Source organism: Brienomyrus brachyistius, chromosome 1, assembly GCF_023856365.1.
Source record: "Brienomyrus brachyistius isolate T26 chromosome 1, BBRACH_0.4, whole genome shotgun sequence".
NCBI lineage: Eukaryota > Metazoa > Chordata > Actinopteri > Osteoglossiformes > Mormyridae > Brienomyrus > Brienomyrus brachyistius.
Genome location: NC_064533.1, coordinates 24,721,618 through 24,741,588, shown reverse-complemented (window position 1 = coordinate 24,741,588; position 19,971 = coordinate 24,721,618). Strand labels below are relative to the sequence as shown.

Below are 19,971 nucleotides of genomic sequence, written 5' to 3'. Positions count from 1 at the left end.
CCGAAGAGGCCCTTCTGTAGACAAATGAAGGTCTCAAACACTGAGTTAATTGCTGCATACTTTGACCATTGAAAGCCTGAGAGCAAAAAGTATTCAAGTGAAAAAGACTGACAGGGCCTGTGCCGTATTTTAAGTCTTATTTAGGAATGGCTTTTAAATTAGTGATGTCCATTAAGTGGGCATTACTTGAAGGACTGAAATCAGCCACATTTGTAAGATTGCCAGTCCCATTCTAGTTGAGGAGGGTAATCTAGGGGTGAAGTACTCTGAATCGGATTAAGCTTGCCTGTTTTAATCCTGGGGGGCTGGGGTGGGGCAGAGGGATAGGAAGCCAGAGTTATTAGCAAAACCTTCCAATCTGATTGAGTGTGGGTCCTTTGGTCCCTTGCATTATCCCTGTCCTGTGATACTTGATTAGCTATGAATTGTATATAGGCAAACACACATCAGTCCATGAACATTTACCTTCAGGATATGTTATGGTGAGTGGGGTGGCTTAGTGGGCTAAGTGTCCATGATGAGAAGATCACCGGCGCCCCGGCCTCAGGAAAATAGTCACATGTCCGTGGGCCCTTGAAATGGGGTAGGCAAAGAGAAGCATTCTGGTGTGCCTGTACTTGTACTTGTACAAATAGTAAATAAAGGATTTATGATATGAACACACCCCGCGACCCAGAAGGATAAGCGGTTTGGAAAATGGATGGATGGATATGAACACACACCTAAACGCCCACCTGTCTGATCCCCAGATTGATCGATCCCCAGAATAGTTCTTTCATGCCAGACTTCTGCTCTTTGGAAATGGTGCTGCTTCTGTAACCCGTGTCTGGTGTTGATTCAGTGTCTAGGAGTGGTCCAGGTAGGCCTCCTTAAACCAGTTTTACCCCCAACCCCCCTCAACCCCAGCAGGTCAACACCTTGGACTGTCTTAGAGGTTATAATGAAGAGTGCTCTTACACATCTTTCCCACCTTCCAAGTGCCATGTGGGATGGCAAAACGAATGCAGGGTATCATTACCAAGAATAAGCAGCTGTCACACTCAGCCCTCAAGAAGCACCAGGAGCTTGAGCACCAGCTAGAAGTAGTTAATCTTAACTCCATGTGCTGACCTCATTCCATCCCATGTGCTGAGCCACATTCACACTTCTGGATTATGGATAGATCTGCATGTTTTTCTGTATTATGCGTTACTCACAGGGTTCTATTTTTAGTAAATGTATTTAAGGTTCAAATCTTGTGTATTACATTTAGATATCTATAACATTTAGACAACAATCTGTCGGTCGATACATCCATCCATCCACTTTCCAGCCCTTTACCCAATACAGTCAAAGTTAGGCTGGAGCAGGCAGTACAGCACACATGGCAGGAGAACATCCTGGGTGGGTTACCAGTCCATCACAGTGCACACACAAGTCCTTTCACACCTGATGGGCAGTTCAAAGACGCTGGAGTGCCTGGAAGAAACCCATCTTTAGTAACTTATGGTGGCGCGCTAATTCTAATGTCACTTTCCCCCCCCCCTCCCCATTTTTGGTCACTTATGATGGTGCTAACGCTGCCCCCCACCCCAGGTGTGATGTCTGCTGCATCACTTTCCGTACACATCGTGGCCTCCTGCGCCACAATGCTGGCATCCACAAGCTGCTGCCCAAAGATCCTGCTGGTCATCCTTTTATACAGAACAACCCCTCCATCCCCTTGGGTTTCAATGACCTGGCCTTCATCGACTTCTCCTGCCACAAGTTCCCTCAGATTGCGCAGGTGAGCATTCCCGTTCTACAGAGATTGAAGCCTGGACCTTCAGTCTGCAGCAGATCACAGCAAACTGATACCATTTCCTAGTCTTGAAATTCTGTCCTCTCACTATTGTTTCTCGTGTAGGTTTGGTGTGAAACTAACCTTCGTCGGAGCTCCAGCAAATTTCACCGGTTCGTATGCGAGAACTGCAACAAGGCCTTCCCCCTGCAGTTGGCTCTCAACCTCCATGTGGCCACGCACAGCCCTGAGGTTGAGGCTGAGGAATTGCGCCCGGCCAGCCAGGACACCCCTGCAGAAGGCCAGAAGGCCAGTTTCATGGAGTCACTAGGCTTGCAGCACATTTCTCAGGTGAAGCCTGTTCCCTCTGAGGAAGAGGTCAGGCAGGCAGAACTGGACAGTATCAGAGTCATCCATGTGGAGCCAAACTCCAACCTACCTCAGGAAGCCGGTTGCCTTGGCGGTCTAAGCCTGCCTCCACTGGACCCCACCTCACTGCAGAATTTGACTCCAAGTGCTACCTTTAGTATTTTATCTTTACAGCCTTTCCAGAAGGGTTTCATTCTCCAACCTGACAGTGGCTTTGTGGTCAACCCCATCTGTGGCGAGGGTGGAATGGAGCTGGCAGACATCCAGCAGATCCTCAAGATTGCATCCTCTGCATCCACCCAGATTACCTTGCCACCTCTTTCAAAGGCTCCCTGTAATGCTGCAAGTTCTGGCTACAGACAGATGCCTCAGCTCAAGCCAAAGCCCCTGGTGATTCCCCGTTCCAATATGGCAGCCTCCACCCCGCCCCCCCTTATGGGCACCGTGCAGGGTTTGCCGGGCTCCATCAGTCCCAACTTACCGCCACCAACCAGTCAGTTACTGAAGACTCCAGAGGAGTCGTCATCTTCATCTGCGTCTGCTTCTGACAGTCAGATTTCCTTGGAGAAGATGCAGATGGAAGCTGAGTGCATGGGCAATGCCCTGACGCCTATGGATGCCGATAAGCGCCAGATCAAGCAGGAGGAAGATGAGGACAGAGAAATGGGTAGTGCCAACATGAAAAAGGCAACAGGGCACAAAGCTTCATATCCTTGTCGTTATTGCAACCAGGTCTTTACCTTTCCCGGAGTCCTGCAGGCGCACATGCGCTGCCACCTTGGCATCTCACCCTATCAGTGCAACATCTGTGACTATGTGGCCCCAGACAAAGCCACATTGATACGGCACCTGCGCACGCACAGTGGTGAGCGGCCGTATGTCTGCCGCATCTGCCACTACCCATTCACCGTCAAGGCCAACTGTGAGCGGCATCTGCGCAAGAAGCACATGAAGAACACACGCAAGGACATCGAAAAGAACATTGAGTATGTGTCAACCAGTGCGGGCAGTGTGCTTAACCCACTGGACTCTGCTGGGTCTAATGGAACCATCTGCCGATTCTGCGGAGAGGACTTGAGGAGCTACCGTGCCCTGCAGATCCACCTGCGAACTCACAATGGCTGCCAGCGCAAACTCTTTGAGTGTCAGAAGTGTGGAGCAGCCTTCCTTGCTATGAGAAACTGCATACACCACTTGCTAAAGCAGCACCCTGAGGTGCAGGAGCGGGAAATAGAGGAGCACATAACTACTTTGTTGCCAGCTGTTGCCTCACGACCCAATGCAGTCCCCCAAAATGGGCTTCTTCCAAGCAATTCTCCCCTCCCTGTCAAGGTGGAGGAACTTTACACTAGTGATTCAGAAGAACCACTTGACTTTTCCAGTAAAGGCTGTGGAGTTGTTGGATCTATAAGCATCCATTCCATTCCTGGAATTAAGCCAGAGGTCCTTCATACCACTGAGATGTCCTCCTATGACAACTTGATGCAACCCATTGACTTATCTATTCCCAAAAACTCAGATAGGAATCTGAATCAAGAAGGTACCGGTTCTATGTCTTGCAGCCCAGCCACAAAAGACATTAAAAGAGAATCCACAACCTCTGGTGGCACAGACGTCCCAGACTCCACGATCCTTCAGAGTAAGGATGATGCAGACATGCCTGTTGAGGAGAAGCCTTGTCAATCAAATCCTTCTCAGCTCTCACTTCCTGTAACACCCTCTGTCAATGGCACCCAAGCAAATGTTGCCCGTTCGTCAAGGCTAAAGCCCCTATTGCCGAAGCCAACCTCGGCTTCCCTCAAGGAGCTGCCCCCACTGGCTTCCATAGCTCAGATTATCTCCTCTGTTTCTGCTGCGTCTGACTTGCTGAAGAGAGACAGTACTTCAACTCCTAGCAGTTTCAATAAGACCACTAACCCCACAGGTCCCCAGTCAAGCACGGATCAAACGGAGGAACAGCCACAAGCAGGTGCAGACAACCCCAATAAAGAAGAGTCTCACCATGACCCATCAAGTAAGAAAGGCAAGAACAGACGCAGCCGAAGCAAAGAGATTCCCACAAATAACTTTTCTAATCCTTGTACAGGCAGTGGGATTGACTTGGAGTCTAGTGGGGAATTTGCCAGCGTGGAGAAGATCCTGGCCACTACTGATGCTAACAAATTCAGTCCATACTTGCAGTCCAGCTCGGGTTTGCTGGCAAAAGAGGAGGTAGAGCATCATGCTAACAGTGAAGATGAGAAGGAGGGGCAAGACACGAAACAGCAGCACCCACAGCAGTCCAAAGGCAAGAAAAATGCATATTCCAACTCCGTGCAGAAGATGACCTGTCCTTTCTGCCCTCGAGTCTTCCCCTGGGCCAGTTCTTTACAAAGACACATGCTTACACATACAGGTAAAACACCTACCCTGTACAGCTATATGCAACTTGATAAGCACAGTACAAAAATGCTTTCTACATAGTGCTTAGGTTTATCCATAGCCCTGTCAACATTCAATTCCTAAGGCATTATAGATACTGGCATTGCTAAGGCTGTCAGAGCTCACTGAGGTTAAGTACCTAAGCAGAGAACTGCCCAAAAATAATCACCTCTGAACCGACTAGCCCTGCAAAGTGAAGCAGAGAGAGTTAGTTTCTTTTGTGCTTTAGTCTAGTACACTTTGATTTATGATGTCAGTTTTTATTGCCATGAATTGTTTTATTGTTTAATATTTTAGGAATTATTGTGGACCTGTGGCTAGTGCCGAAATCTTAGGTCAACCATATGTAGAAATGTGCCTTTCTCCCATAGCACACTCGTAAATGGAAGGTGTTTTACTTGTACCAGTTTGTATTGGGTTAGAAATAGATTGTGTACTAGGGTTGGGAAGAAAGTGGTGAATTGAGTGATTGGGCTCATCACCCCATGACATCCACATGCCTCCGCTTGTACGGGTTACTTGGTAAGATATGCCGCCACTTCTGGGTTACAGGTCAGAAGCCGTATCCTTGCCCAAAATGTGATGCCTTCTTTTCAACCAAGTCCAACTGTGAGAGACACCTCCTGCGTAAGCATGGTGTGGCCAGCCGTGCCCTACGACGCAATGGTGCCATGCCCAAGGCCAAAGACATGGACGAGGGCTCTCATGAGAGTGCAGGTAATCCATAGTGGCCTCCATGTGGCAGTGCACACTAGTCTGTGGCACTGTGGCTGGTTGTGTAGTAATCAGAGGTGGAGATTTCAGCTCCAGAGAGTACAAATCCAGACCAAGATTTTGTTTCAACCAACCAGTTGGACTCAGTACTCAGACTTTGACCCTTTATACTCAACTGGTTTGTTGAAACGTAATCTTGGTCTGGATTTGTACTCTCTGTAATAACTGATGAGTGATATGCTTCCTGGTAAGCCTTGCGGAAGACGGTGACTGTGGCTTTTTTGAGTTTTTATGGTTTAGAAATTAGGAAGTTAGGAAAAGACACTTGAGCTTGTTAAACATGAAGCACAGTATAAGAATGAAGCAGTGTTAGAGGATTGTATTTTTATTTTTTAGGAGACTCAACCCGTTTCTGCCTTTCAGAAAGCATGTCGGAGTCCGATTTCCTGCCCGGGGACACACTGGACCTTAGCACCACTGAGGCCGTGAAGGAGGAAGCTGAACCGCAGAAGTCTGTACCTGGAGAGCTGGAGCCGTCTACTGCAATTCCACAGATGATCCAGAAGAGGGAGTCAGATAGCCCAGGAGGGGCGGAGCCGGTGGAAAGCAAACACATCCACGATGATGACTCGCAAAGCAACAAAAGCCTGGATTTGAACTTCGCCAGCAAGCTAATTGACTTTAAGTTCTCAGAGAGTGACCAGCAGGAGTTGCCCACAGAGGAGACCTTGGGGCCAGAGAGCAGGGCCGCGACAGAGGACCCCATGCACACTTGCAAGAGCTGCAGGAAGAGCTTCCGCTACGCTGCCACCTTGGCCCGTCATGAGAAGGCGCACCTACACGAAGGCTCCCAAGGGGAAGGGGGAAGGAAAGGGGGACGGCGCACCATAGAGGCTGCTGCCTGTCCCCTCATGTCCATGGAAGTGAAGCAGACTGAGGAGGAGGAGGACCAGGGGGACAAGAGGCCCATGTCAGAGAGCGAGGGCGTTGGCAGCGGGGAGGACAGCAGCTCTGAGGAAGAAGAGAAGGAGATGGAGCCCAAGAGCGACGAGGATGGCGGAGCAGCAGAACCGAAAAACAGCGACGGGGAGCAGGGGGCAGGAACAGTGGGCAAAACTGACAAAAGGAAGAAGATTTGCAGCGTGTGCCACAAGCGCTTCTGGTCCCTGCAAGATTTAACACGGCACATGCGTTCTCACACGGGTAAGCAGTCAGTCAGAGGGAGAAAATCATTAGCACACGACGACCACCCTGCAAAACTAATCAACCAAAAATGCTAAAAATCAATGTCTATTGGCCCAGGCCCCATGTGAAAATCAGATTTGTACTGACGCCGACAATGAATCCCACAATGCAGCAGGACATGGTGCATATTGTAGTTAGCATTTATGTAAATGATTTATCTGACTGCTCTTTTGCCTGTTTGCTTACCTGACCAGGTGAAAGACCCTACAAGTGCCAGACGTGTGAGCGCACGTTTACGCTCAAGCACAGCCTGGTGCGGCACCAGCGCATCCACCAAAAGCCGCGGGACGTCGAGGACGAACATGCGGAGGCCCATCAGCCACATGAAGGCACTACCGCAGACAAAGAGGCTTCCGGCAGTCGCTCGGGCAGTGAGTGTGAGTCGCCAGCCTGCAGCGCCGGCCCCGCCTCCGAGAACGAGGACGAAACCTCGAGCAAGGCAAAGGAGGAACCGCACGCTGCGGTCCCTCCCGGCACAGAGCCGTCCACCAATCCGTCACCGAGGCCCCCTCTGGAGTCAGGCAAAGGCAGCGCGGAGGATGCCTCAGGTGGCTACATCAAGGGCTTACTGGGGATCCACACAAAGCCATCACTGGAGCTCATCCTGTCTGCCAGCGAGCTCCCCCTAGTGGGCGTGGAGTGACACGTGATTCCCGTAAAAGGAGCCAACCCAATCTTTGCACAGGGATTCTGTTGCAGTGATCAGCAATGCCATATGACAAATATCACTCTAATGCAACTGTAAAGAAGAGAGAGCAAGAAGCATCTTGTTTGAGTGCCTTACTACTTTTTTTTTGCTAGATCTTTGTATCACAATTATATTTAGTGGATAATATAATTTTTTAAAATAGTATTTTAAGATGAATATTTTTGATCTATATAGAATTACAAAGCATTCAATAAATGATTTACTGTACTTGTCTGTTTTGATTAACTGAGATGTATATTTAAACTACAGCTGTACTTGCGTATTGTATCAGCTGTTTAAAAAAACATTTAGACAGGGTGGCTTGTCAGATACCTGGGAGAGTGAAGTCACACACATATGTAACTGGAAAGCAACACTTTGCTGAAGGGTTCGGGTTTTTGTTCTTTTACGTTCCTATTCCATCATGGACATTCTGTAAGAGGAATGAGGATAAAGATAAACATCAGCTGAGCCTGACATTTTAAACATTTTTTTCCCTTTTTTTGGGGGGGGGGGGGGGGGGGTTCATCTGTGCCTCATCTGACCTCTCACATGCTGGAGACGTCTAGGCAATATTTGCCTCGCTTTAATTTACACATGTCCGTCACCGTACTTAATGATCTTCCCTCTGCATTTAGCCGCAGATCAGACGACAAAGGCCCCCTGGATGGCTGGCCCACATGCTTCCTCGTCCTCCTTGGCCTGTCAGGGTTAGGGACCCATTGACACCATGACTGAGCCGGTGCCCTATGCCATCTTCGAGGACCCCTTGTCTAGAAAATTACCTCCTTGCTTGAAGACGTCTTCCAAATATTTTCTGTCCAAGTGAAGCCCTTACCTCTGACTTTCTGCAGCAGGAGGCTCCCAGCACCCTCTGGTTTCTGGTGGAACACTAATGGGCTTTTCTTCTTTTCTACTTGAACAGTTTACCCCGTGGGCTGTCGAGGCAGGTGTGATACCATGGAGCCTCATTGCCTTAGAGAAAATGCCATGGGGGTGGCTTTGGATATATTCTTCAACAGTTTGGTATACTGACCCTCATTAAAAGGAACCTCAGAAACAAATGAGACAAACCTCAAGGAGCACAACAAAAGCCTGCGTAGCGGCAGGGGATGATGGAACGTTTTGTGGCGTCATTTTTGAGTTCATTTCAGCAATATCTCTGATTAGACTTTTGCGGAACTGGCTTTAACCAAAAACAAATCATTAGTACCACGGAAACACGGGGGGGGAAATAAACAAAACAAAAAAAACAATCGTATAACTGTAAAAGGCAAGCAATGCAAGTGAATTGTGTGCAAGTTTATAGCGTTTAGAACACAGCTTAGAGAATGAGTTAGAGAGGTGTTGGTTTTAGAGGTGGTGGGAAAGCTGGCTCCTGAATGGCTGAGTGTCCACGTCATCTACCAATGAAAAGTTTGTGTATGTAGTCTAATGGGCGGGGCTTTTTATATTAAAGAAATAAGGGCTTGCTAAAAATATATGCAGCTAAATGGGACGAAATGATGTGAACTAGCTTTCCCATTGCATTTTCCTTTTCCTGTTTGTGTGTGTGCGCCCGCGCGTATGTTAGGCATGGATTTCCATAAAAGATATACACTGACTGTTTTTAATGTATTTATTGAGAACCCAGATTGCGGAGGAGAGGTTCTCTAAGGAGAAGCCATGTATTACCACGTTTATGCTGCAGAGAGGAAAATATAAATCAAATGTATCAGATGTTCTCCCAGGTCAGTTTCTGGGACTGCTACTAGTATGATTATCTGATTCTAAAGCTTTATGTAGACATTTATGTAGGCCAATGTCTCTAGGTTGGTTTTTTTGTAATTAGTTTGAGAAATAAATGTTTTCACCAATTTATTAATACATGTAAGACTGTGAAATTAATTGTTTTCATCTGTTGGTGAGTCGTAGACTAGTGCTGCATGTTAATCTGGTTTGTTCAGTGATTCATATATAATTACTATTTTATTTCCGTGCTCTCAGGGCTTTTACAGAATGCATATATATAAAAAATATTTTTTTTCTTTTTGCTTCCTGAGTTGCTTCCAGTTCTCCTCCCCCAGCCCCGAAAGTAATAAAACATAAATCGCTACACTTAGCACTTGGCTGTAAGTTCATGTGTGAAACATGAAAACAGGACAAAATCGATGTTGAAGACACTGCCTGGTGCTCGTGAGGTGGCGTCTTACATGTGCTTTTCATCAGGAATGGTCAGTCTTTCTCCTCCATCCACCAGCCACGACCCCCACGGAGTCACCTTCGCCTGTGCGGGGGCTGCTTGTCTCACTGCTGAAGGGATTATCGTTCCTGCTGCCACACCCTCGCCAGGCAGGTAGTACGGGGCCAGGACTACCTGAACGTTTGGTACTTTGCTCCTCCTCCATGTTGCTGAGCTTTGAGACGGCTGTTTTAAAACCGTAATAAAATACAAACCATGGAAGGGTGTGAATCCAAATTGTTTGGGATTTTTTTTTTTCGGTTTATTTATTACTACTGCTGGGCCGGCAGCACAGATGCAGGTACTCATCGTAATGTTTGGATGATTACCCACAAAGCTTTGACACCAGTAATTGGTCAGTTGCACACTAGCAAGCAGGTGCAGGTCTAACTTTCCATTGGTCGCTTCATATCCAACCAGGTTATATATGGCTGTGACTGGCAATCCTGCATAATTCCACCCACCACAACCTGAATTAACCCTTTAATTTTCTCTCCATCCAAGAAGAGCTAGTTATTCCTTTGCATTATTCCAAATTCCAAATGTGTTTTACCAGTGCAGGGTTTATACTTCTTTCCATCCATCCTGAAATGTTCCTTTAGAAAATGCCAGTTTGTAACTCCATGGAACACATTTTAGCTTTACAGTAAAAAAAAAAAAATTAATAAAAATAAATAGTGCAGTACAGTTCTGAGCAGTGAGCCATACTGAAATGATGTATTACAATATCCCTTAAAGCTATACTACAACAATATGAGTGCCCAGTTTGGTATAAGTACATGGACTGGCACATGGCGTGTCAAATGTTAGGAGAAAGGCTGAACTAGTAAAAATAAAATTCCAAATAGCATATCCCTTACTTTAGAAACTAATGTAATTGCAGACAGTTTCATACATACCTGGATGAAATACGTAAACCCTTGTGTACATACCTCGAGTCTTTAGTGACTCTGCATATATATGTTTAAAATTCAAGCCACAAGTAACCAACTACGGAAACTTTGATCAAATACCTCATCCCAGAAGACTAAGGACAGTTCCTAGACAAACAAAATTTTTTGATTGTGATGGGTATATGATTCGGTGTGGGGGCTGTTCCTAGATAAAAATGTCACGTGCATTTTATCCGCAACAATTTACTATAAATTTAAGGCAAAACGGGTTACAATTGTTTTATGGTCATTTATTTGCCAAAAAAAGGTGCAGGGTTGCTGGTAGTGTGATTTTACTCTTTACCTGTGCATTTTTTAAATGCTGCATTTGCAAATGACACGAGACTCGGTAAAGAAACAGTGTTTCCTTTAAGTCCCTTGTACACATGGATGAAATTAGCAGAGAACAATGAAATATAACACAATCATCAAAAAAGCTTTGAAGACCGTATACAACATTAAGAGGATGCAGCCCCAGAATTCGAACACAGCCCACGACCGACAGTGCACCAAGATGGGGGCACGTGGCGATAGCGCGATACTATTGCGGCCTTCCTATATGTGAGAGAGAAAGTAAGCACCCCTATACCATAAGAGGACTGATGCAAGTAAAATATTGTAACGCTGACTTTGGGGTACTTCAGCGTTATCTTTATTTCAGGCCGTGGGTACAGAGACGACGCGGAGACAACATATTGTGCTAAACATGGAAGACTGACTTCCCCCTTTATTTTCCCGCGCCCAAATATATATACAAATATTCCCGGCTCCTAACCACAAGAACACTATTGCTCCGCTCCCAAAGCATCATATAGTTCCCTTATCTTTAGGTACTATATAAAGGACCAATACTAAAATAAACATGAAATTATAAAGTAATTAATCTTAATGAAAATGAAATATCCTCTTACAATATTTTCCAAGCGAAATATTAACTAGATCGATCTTTGGATTTTGTAAATCGGTACTGAATCCTCAAAAACAGGATTGTGATTAATCATAAAATGATCTACCAGGCTAATGTAAAATTAGGAATTTATAAAAAAAACTGACTGAAAAAACTGAAAAAGACTGACAATGGATTATATTAAGATGACGTCATTGTCCAAGGTAAGCATAAATGAAAACGAGTCGGCGGCCATTTTTCTGGGGTACGAGTGACAACAGCAGCAAGAAAACTCCGAATCTAAGTTTGTTTTGTAAAACTTCGGATCTTACAAATCAAGGCAAAGAGACCGAAGAGCCGCCGAAAAGGCGAAAGAAAACTTGGCTAAGATCCATCGATCGAAAGAACTTGAACCACGATTCTGTCAAGAAGTGACACGTTCTGTGTTCTGAGAATTTCCTTACAGGCAGAGATGGCCAGTATTTCAGTAACATGCATTTACAATGCGTATTCATTTACTTTTGAGCATTTTGTAACTTGTATTTCGCTGGATGGAAAAAGATCAGATGTAGGCTGATTTGTAACAAAATAGATTGAGAGATTAAATGGTTATCTAAATAACAGTTTATTTGAGTTTATGGTCGGCACCCTACTGTAAGACGAAGCTGGCAATCCACGCATTATTATCATTTAAGAAAGCGTTACGGCACCTCATTGCGTCTGCATTTACACTTTATTGGCTGACTGTGGGGGCGGCAAGGTTGTCTCACATCTCTGCCTGGGTTACATATGTGTGGAGTTTGCATGTTCTCCCCATGTCGTTATGTCCAAAGACATGCTAAGGCTAATTGGACTTGCTAAATTGCCCGTAGGAGTGAATGATGTTTGAGTGTGCCCTGCGATGGGCTGGCCCCCCACCCTGGGTTGTTCCCCACCTCTTGCCCATTACTTCCGGGAGAGGCTCCGGACCCCCCGCGACCCAGTAGGGTAAGCGGTTTGGAAAATGGATGGAAGAAATACAGGATGTTATGCATCTGTGCGACAGACATCTCCGGCATGCCCTGGTAGAATGGCCGCTACGCACAAATTGTGACGTAATACAAATGTATTGGCTTGTCTTGTCAAATTTCTTCTAAGCATGGCCATGTCAGCGCGAGCACGGCATGGATATGGCTCGCATAATTTACAGTGGAAAACCGTCAGTTCGCAGTCTGGTTCGGTTCTTGGTGATAGTGTCGTAACTTAGCCAAATTCAGTCTACTTACTGTGGGCCTACCAATGCAAAAAAAATCATGCTTAACATATTGTAGCGCGGAGGTACCGGCGGGCAGCGCGGCAGGTTGGACTGATGTCAGCCCTGTAAATAATTCTCCGTAGTCGCTTGTATTGCAAGGAAATGTGCTGTGTGTTATGTCACATTTAGTGTTGAATGTTTATTAACGTATCGTATCGCTGTGTGTGTTTGTGTGCTCCTGTTCCTAATAGGCACAGTGGGCAGTCCGGGTGCATTGTCAATACAAGAGGCACAGTACAGGCGCAATAAATGACACTTAGTGGTCAAACCCAGAAGCATCTCTGCCTGATCCTTGCACTCAACATGGCTCGGCGACCGGCTTTTACAATATAAAAACGCATTCTCCAGTCCAAACAAATGACTCCCACTCAAGCTGTACCCTTAAAGAGTAAACATTTTGTAACGCAAAATGTACAGAGTGAAAAAAACAGAGTGAACAGATAAACGATAAACTGACGCCCCGTACAAGAATCCACAAACCAACCAACCAGCTCAGAAGAGACCCCTCACCCCCGCCCTCCCAAACACAACTGCATGTTCTGATAAAAAGCAGCACAGTTCCCTCCAAGCCCTCCCGTGTTATTACAAATGCCATTTTAAAAACGGATGGTGAACGTGGGATTTAATAGCTTAGTCACCTATATTCTTCACAATAAACGCAAAACAAGAGTCTTTGTCGCCATCTACAGACTCAATCTCAGTCAGGTCTCAGGCTACACTGAGTGTATTAAAAGGAACGAAAGGATCAACGTACAAACTAGTAAAAAAATTTAAAAAAACTCGAAAAAACAAATACCATATATCCTAGAAATAACAGTAAACCAGTAAGGTCAAAAAAATAACAATGGAAGAAAAAAACAAACGGAATTGATTCGGCAATGATGATAACAGGAAAATAAAGTAAAATATAGTAAAATAATATGAGAAAATTAAAAAGTCAATCTAAATAGATGTGTTTTCAAGTATGTTAAGTGACTCCACTTCTTTGATGTCTTCTGGCAGTGTGTTCCGCAGTTTTGGAGCAGAATAGCTAAAAACTGTCTCACCACGATATTTATGTTTCACCTTTGGAATACACAGAAGCCTGGGATTGGTAGATTTCAGAATTCTAGTGGGAGCATAAAAGTTAAGAACGTCAGTAATGTATGACAGTGCTAGTCCATTTGGTGCTTTATAAATCATAAAAGAATCTTAAAGTCATTTTCAAAATATACAGGTAGCCAGTGGAGGTAATGTGGGATTGGTATAATATAAACTGCATGATCCATATTCTTCATTCTTGTTAATATTCTGACACAATTAGTTGTAACCTGTAAGTAATTGTTTTTGGCAAACCGGTTAAAGGGGAGTTACAATAGTCAAGGCAACTAGCAATAAAAGCATGCATCAATTTTTGAGCCTTATTACATGACAAAAAGAGATCTGGTCTTTATCATTCTTCTGTGTGAGTGTTTTGGAGAGTAATATGAATAAGGAACTTGAAAGAGTGCCTCTTTCAGACTGTGCTCCTTCTGTGCTAACTTCAGTGGGAAGTGATAAAGATACCTTATGTGTAATCATGTCACAGGCAAGGACAGAGGCATAGGCAGACAAGGGGAAAACCAAAAGGGACTTTATTAATCAAAAACAACAAGCAAGGCAAAAGGAAATGGACCACAGGGGGATCAGAATGGGGAAGGGAGAATCAGGCAAGAACCTGGGGCAGACTGGGGCAGACTGGGGCAGACTGGGGCAGACTGGGGCAGACTGGGGCAGACTGGGGCAGACTGGGGCAGACTGGGGCAGACTGGGGCAGACTGTAACATCAAGACTGGACTGGAAAGCTTAAGACAGGGAGGCACTATATACATCACTGACGAGGGAGCAGACGAGAGGCACCTGCGGTGATCCACACAAGGGCTGTAAACGAGAGGAGAGATTAAACAAGTAACAGGTGCAGCTCGTTAAAGTCACACAACAGAGAGAATGAGGGGAAAGGAATGCAGGGCATAACAGGCGTGTGATTGAGAAGAATGGCCTCCCAGATCTAAACAGCACCAGTCAGTCCAGCAATCTACAAACAGAGTAGAGTAATTACATTTAAAAAATGCTTTTGCATAATTCATGTTTTGTGGTCTCGGGGTGGCATGGTGGTGCAGTGGTTAGCACTGTTGCCTCACACCTCTGGAACCCGGGTTCGAGTCTCCGCCTGGGTCACATGTGTGTGGAGTTTGCATGTTCTCCCAATGTCGTCGTAGGGTTTCCTCTGGGTACTCTGGTTTCCTCCCACAGTCCAAAGACATGCTGAGGCTGAGTTGCTAAATTGCCTGTAGGTGTGAATGGTGTGTGAGTGTGCCCTGCGATGAACTGGCCCGCCATCCTGGGTTGTTCCCTGCCTCGTGCCCAATGCTTCCGGGATAGGCTCCGGACCCCCCGTGACCCAGTAGGATAAGCGGTTTTGAAAATGGATGTTTTGTGGTCTCTTCTTCTGTTTTGCATTTTTTTAACTGCCTTTGCATTTTGTTAATATGTGTTATCTTTTGCACTTGATGGCCACCACGCTTAAGTTTAATCAGGGCTGTAGACAAGGTTTGAAAAATAGTGGGTCTCGTCAATCACATTATTGCAGTGTTTCCAAACCCAGTCCTTGCGGACCCTGGACAGTCCATATTTTTGCTTCCTCTCAGCTCCTAGCGCATGTGTACCAGGTATTCGATGTTCCTGATTGGAAGGGAGCAAAAATGTGGACTGTCCAGGGTCCTCGAGGACTGGGTTGGGAAACACTGCATTATTGAAACCGCCCCCTTCATAAGCTGTTCAGTGTTTTTTTTAAGTAATTTATTATGTGAAATGTTAAATGTTATTTTTTATTCAGGTGAATATTTCGCTTCAAATTTTATTTTCAACTCTTAAAAAATTACAGAGATCCAGACCTCGTTAACTTCATAGCTGGCACTGAGTTTCATGTAACTAGCTTCTTCAACAAAATTATCGAGACAAGTATTATCTGAAGGGGTTGGACAATGAATCTGAAACACCTGATTTTAGACCACAACAATTTATTAGCATGGTGTAGGGCCTTTATTTCCAGCCAATACAGCATCAATTCATATTGGGAATGACAGATACAAGGCGTGAAACCTCAGACACAATATTTTCCAGTGTTGCAGTTTCATTGTTCAACCCTTGACGAACTGCATTGATTGAATACGTGCATCAACCAGAAATACCACAGCACCAGGTTTCATACTTTCACAAAACAAGTTCCTCTTGAAATGTGTACGAGAAAAATATTTAATTCTTCCCTGCTCACATTTTATGTCAACAGGTAAAAGTCCCCCCACTTACAAACAGTGTCCATCTTCCAGGTAGCTTATCAGTCGTAAATCTACATGTTTACTATTCCCAAAAACAACACATTCTGACGCAATGTTGCTTGTTATAAGCAGATCACTTTCTCATTTTCTTTTTGTTTTGACCTGATTTCGGTTGTTACTGCTGATCCCGATATTCAGAACAGGTGTTAAATTCAGTTCCCCATGCTCTCCCTGCCGTGTGCCAATTTGAAATCATGACGTCACATGGCAGTTGGGACCCAGTGATATTCTGTGTTGTCTTGATAACCCTTTGCAGGGCTTTCCTGTCCGCGGTGTTACAGCTGCCATACCATCCTGTGATGAAGCGTGTCAGTTCACCTTCAATGCTGCAACAGTAGAAGGACACAAGTGGATCTTTTCCGAGGTTAGCTTCTGCCGAGCAGATGTAGGGGTAGTGAGAAGTGGCCTCTTTTTTGACTTCTGCGGGTTGTGCTTGTGGTTTCATTGAACAATCTGACCATTCTCACATGTGGATTAACTTATCTGGGAACACTAGGCTCACATCAGTATGGACAGTCAGATGTTACCAATTAACAATCCCATTTTTAGTGGGGCGGGGCCCTTATGTTTGCTGCGGCTCTAGGCTAGTCCTGCTAATTACAAAAAAACAATTTATACAATATAAACAATGATTTATCCAGCTGTATTGAGTGGTTTGAATAATATCTGCTAATGTTTTAAGCAGTTATTATGGTTTTTCTTTATGTTTTTTTTTTTTTTTTTTAGTATTGATCTGTTTATTCATGCATAATCAAGCCCAGCCTTCAAGAGTAGCTTGTCATTTAGCAGACAATCTAAAGTTAAAGTTATTTACTTTGCCCATATATAGCGGGGCGGCATGGGGGTGCCCAGGTTCGAGTCTCCGCCTGGGTCACATGTGTGTGGAGTTTGCATGTTCTCCCCATGTCGTCGTGGGTTTCTTCCGGGTACTCCGGTTTCCCCCCACAGTCCAAAGACATGCTGAGGCTAATTGGAGTTACTAAATTGCCCGTAGGAATGCATGGACAATGGATGGATGGATGGGTGGATGGATGGATGGATATCTACTGTTCAAAATCCTTAGCATTATTTCTCACACTGCCAACTTTAATTACAATTATATTAATTACAAATCTCTAATGTATAGTAACTTTTGATACAGGAAAACACTACATTAAAAAATGTACATTGGCTAGATATTTCAGTTAAAGGTGTTTCTGGGCTGCTGGAGTTGTTCCGCATTTCATATAGTTTGAGATTTGTCTAAAAAAGAAGGAGAAAACCAAAGACAGCCCTGGTGTTCTCTTGCATCTCTCATTCCTCATCCTGCTCTTCTCCCCTCCAGGTCTCCATCTCCAGCTGCTCTGCCGCAGCTAATGTTGCTCTGGTGCCCCATCCAATCATTGAAGATGCCTGCCTTCTCTGTGTTAGCAGGGCTTTGGAGATGGAAGAAGAAAAGCGGCCAAACCCCAACTTTTCAATATTTATATTCATCTTTCTGCTCCTTCCACTAGTGATGGTCAAAACGACGATTTGTGAACCATTTGCTGTATTTTCTAACCCCACTAGATGGTGCTGTTGGTTTACTTTGGGGCATGTTTGAGTCCTTTTTTGAACAAACAGCACCATTTAGTGGGGCCAGAAAATACATCAAATAGTTCATGAAGCGTCATATTGGCCATCATTACCTTAAAGAGTACAGCATCTCAGGCAGGCTTGGAGCCTATCGCAGGCAGCACAGGCTACAAGGCAGGGGTGCATGCTGGATGAGATGCCAGTTCATGTGGGCACACACATGCTCACATAATATGGGAATTTTAGGGATTGTGGGAGGAAATCTGCAAAACGTGATGAACATGGAGTTCCCTGTGCTTCCTGTCCTAGACCCTGGGCTCTCACACAATCCAGTATTACATTAATGATTATGGAACATGGATAGACTACAAAAAATGTTACTAGTTAAAATTCATATGCATCCCTGTCAAATAGAATTTTATCAAAGGCAGCATATCAAAGAAAGAGGTAAAACTCAACCCCTAAGTCCACAAAATTACAATGGACAGCCCCTGTAAAGAAGTGAACATAATATATCAACTCATCACTCACAAAGGACTCTATGGCCGACAAAACTCTTTATTTTCCCACGTGACACACAGGAGGTAATGATACAGATTTTGCGTTTCTTCTGTAAATCTCAACAAAAGGTGTAAAACCTGAAAACCAAACCGTGAAAATCAAGCATTTAAAGACTAAAGATATTAAAACACTAAAGAAGACTCAAGACACAAACGATTTTAGGATTGTCTTATAATAAAATACTAAAAATATGACTTCTCTTAAATGAATAAGTAATTTCTAAAAAATAGGTTATGCTGGTAGAACAGTAACAACGTTGGGCAGGAACCCAAACAGTGATTATAATAGCTCCTATAGATATACAGTATATATTATGTTTTTTACATAGTAATCTGTATAAGCAATGAGAGCACATGGCTGAAATACATCCACAAACAAAGTCTCTCAGGATGAAATTTGTGTTACATCATGCAAGTGTAAATGCAAAGCACCTGGCCAAATGGCCAGGCTTCCCTGTCCAGTATTACAGATGGACATTGGTGTCCTACTGCATCAAATGCAAGCATATTTTTATTTCATAAATGATTAAATCACTGTTTAAGGCAAGTTTCCCAAGCTGATTGTCCTATTTGTAAAAATTCTGCCAGACCACTCAAAATAAGGCTGATATGATGCAATGATGTGAATATCCATGGTAACTGATATGGAAAAACATGTGAACTCCCAAATGGTGTCCTTTGTCTAAAAATAAAAAAATTAGAATATGCTCCAAGCAAGAGGAAGTTGTGGTAACACGTCTACATTTAGTGTGAAAGATGGGGTCTGCTAAGCCATTGTGTACTAAGCACAAATTAATTGCTATCAATTACAAATTAAAGAGACATAAATCATGATAGAAACTGGACCTAAACAGGACAGAATTTAAGCATTGCTACTTTTGCTCCCTTTTCAGGGTTTTTTTGTTCTTTTCTGTAATGAACAACAGATAATCTGTGCCGCAAGTGTCCTCAGTGCAGGTGCCATTTGATTTCATTACCTCTGAGAACGTTAGAACTTTAGTGATTCAACAAAATACACTGTGAGTAGCCAAGCCTGTTACGGAAGGGAACCAATTGTTTAAAAGAGACCAGGTGAATCTTCTGGATAATTAATTGTTTTAATTCTCCATATGGACACTCCTCTGCAGATTTAACCAATCCCCAGAAACAAGCCTGGCTACATAAGAATTGAGTTATTTCTCTGACTGAGATTCTGTGTTCCCTCATTGCGGGGAGGTTCTGGTTTTGCGAAGGCCTGCACCGTGATTTTGGGAATCAGGGCTAGCTAAAACTGGGCCCACCCGCCTCTAGTTGAAACACTCAACGTAGTTCGCTGGAAGCATCCCAGATTTTCCTGTCCTCTGCACCGTCCCATACATCCAACCCTCGTCGATGGATTGGGCATTGATGATGATGTCACCATCTCGGAAGGATACCTCATCGTGGTCCTGTGCCGCATAGTCATAGAGCGCCCTGTAGACTCTCTGCTTGAGATACAGACAGTGTTTGGCGGGGAGGTTATTCTCCTAATGCCCTTTATTCAACTCGATTAACAGGGTCTGTAAAGCGACGAACTAGACAGGCAGAGCATGAGATACTTACCATTGTTGCAGAGTGTGGGGTTGACTGTATGGACCTGGAGGAGAATGTGCTGGTTTGGTGCATGTACCCATACCCCTGCTGATGTCCACTGTCATGGTACGCTCCAGACTGCACGGGTGCTGGGGGCAAACAAAGGGCAGAATCCATGTCATGCGAAAGATTTAATAGCTGTTCTATTACGATGCCTGGGGTTGGAGCACAAAGACAGCAATGGCTGACTTGAAGTCACAGCACTGAAATCCAGAAAACTCTACCTCAGCCTATGAAAAACACAGAAGCATGTTGATTGTCGGATAATCGATTTGGACTGAAAGACAAATTGTGGGCCGTCTCTGCTGAGGAAACATCACCGTTAGAAACTGATCACACCCAAACCTGACTCTTTACAGTC

General features: G+C 44.5%; 2 protein-coding genes and 1 long non-coding RNA gene across 17 annotated transcripts in view; 2 read left to right on the top strand and 1 right to left on the bottom strand.

Annotated features, from left to right (window-relative positions):
- Positions 1 to 9,297, top strand: part of rreb1a (ras responsive element binding protein 1a) — a 55,925-nt gene extending 46,628 nt beyond the window's left edge. For all 5 annotated transcript variants that reach the window (XM_048997855.1, XM_048997941.1, XM_048997774.1 and 2 more), the window contains 5 exons: positions 1,576 to 1,765; positions 1,886 to 4,523; positions 5,102 to 5,266; positions 5,687 to 6,466; positions 6,703 to 9,297. In XM_048997855.1, the coding sequence (XP_048853812.1) occupies positions 1,576 to 1,765; positions 1,886 to 4,523; positions 5,102 to 5,266; positions 5,687 to 6,466; positions 6,703 to 7,151 (4,222 nt within the window). In that variant the 3' untranslated portion in view covers positions 7,152 to 9,297. The remainder of the gene's footprint in view (positions 1 to 1,575; positions 1,766 to 1,885; positions 4,524 to 5,101; positions 5,267 to 5,686; positions 6,467 to 6,702) is intronic.
- A 5,187-nt stretch (positions 9,298 to 14,484) lies between these two features.
- Positions 14,485 to 18,677, top strand: LOC125721934 (uncharacterized). 2 transcript variants are annotated; one of them, XR_007386009.1, is made up of 3 exons: positions 14,485 to 14,593; positions 16,142 to 16,249; positions 17,210 to 18,677. It is a non-coding gene; the product is annotated as an uncharacterized LOC125721934 (long non-coding RNA). The 2 variants fall into 2 exon arrangements; XR_007386036.1 differs by having other exon boundaries at positions 14,524 to 14,598.
- Positions 17,978 to 19,971, bottom strand: part of LOC125721063 (nebulin-like) — a 63,055-nt gene continuing 61,061 nt past the window's right edge. For 8 of the 10 annotated variants that reach the window (XM_048997026.1, XM_048997285.1, XM_048997270.1 and 5 more), the window contains 2 exons: positions 19,581 to 19,699; positions 17,978 to 19,465 (listed from right to left, as the gene is read on the bottom strand). In XM_048997026.1, the coding sequence (XP_048852983.1) occupies positions 19,286 to 19,465; positions 19,581 to 19,699 (299 nt within the window). In that variant the 3' untranslated portion in view covers positions 17,978 to 19,285. The remainder of the gene's footprint in view (positions 19,466 to 19,580; positions 19,700 to 19,971) is intronic. The other 2 variants (XM_048997114.1, XM_048997363.1) reach the window with 1 other exon arrangement.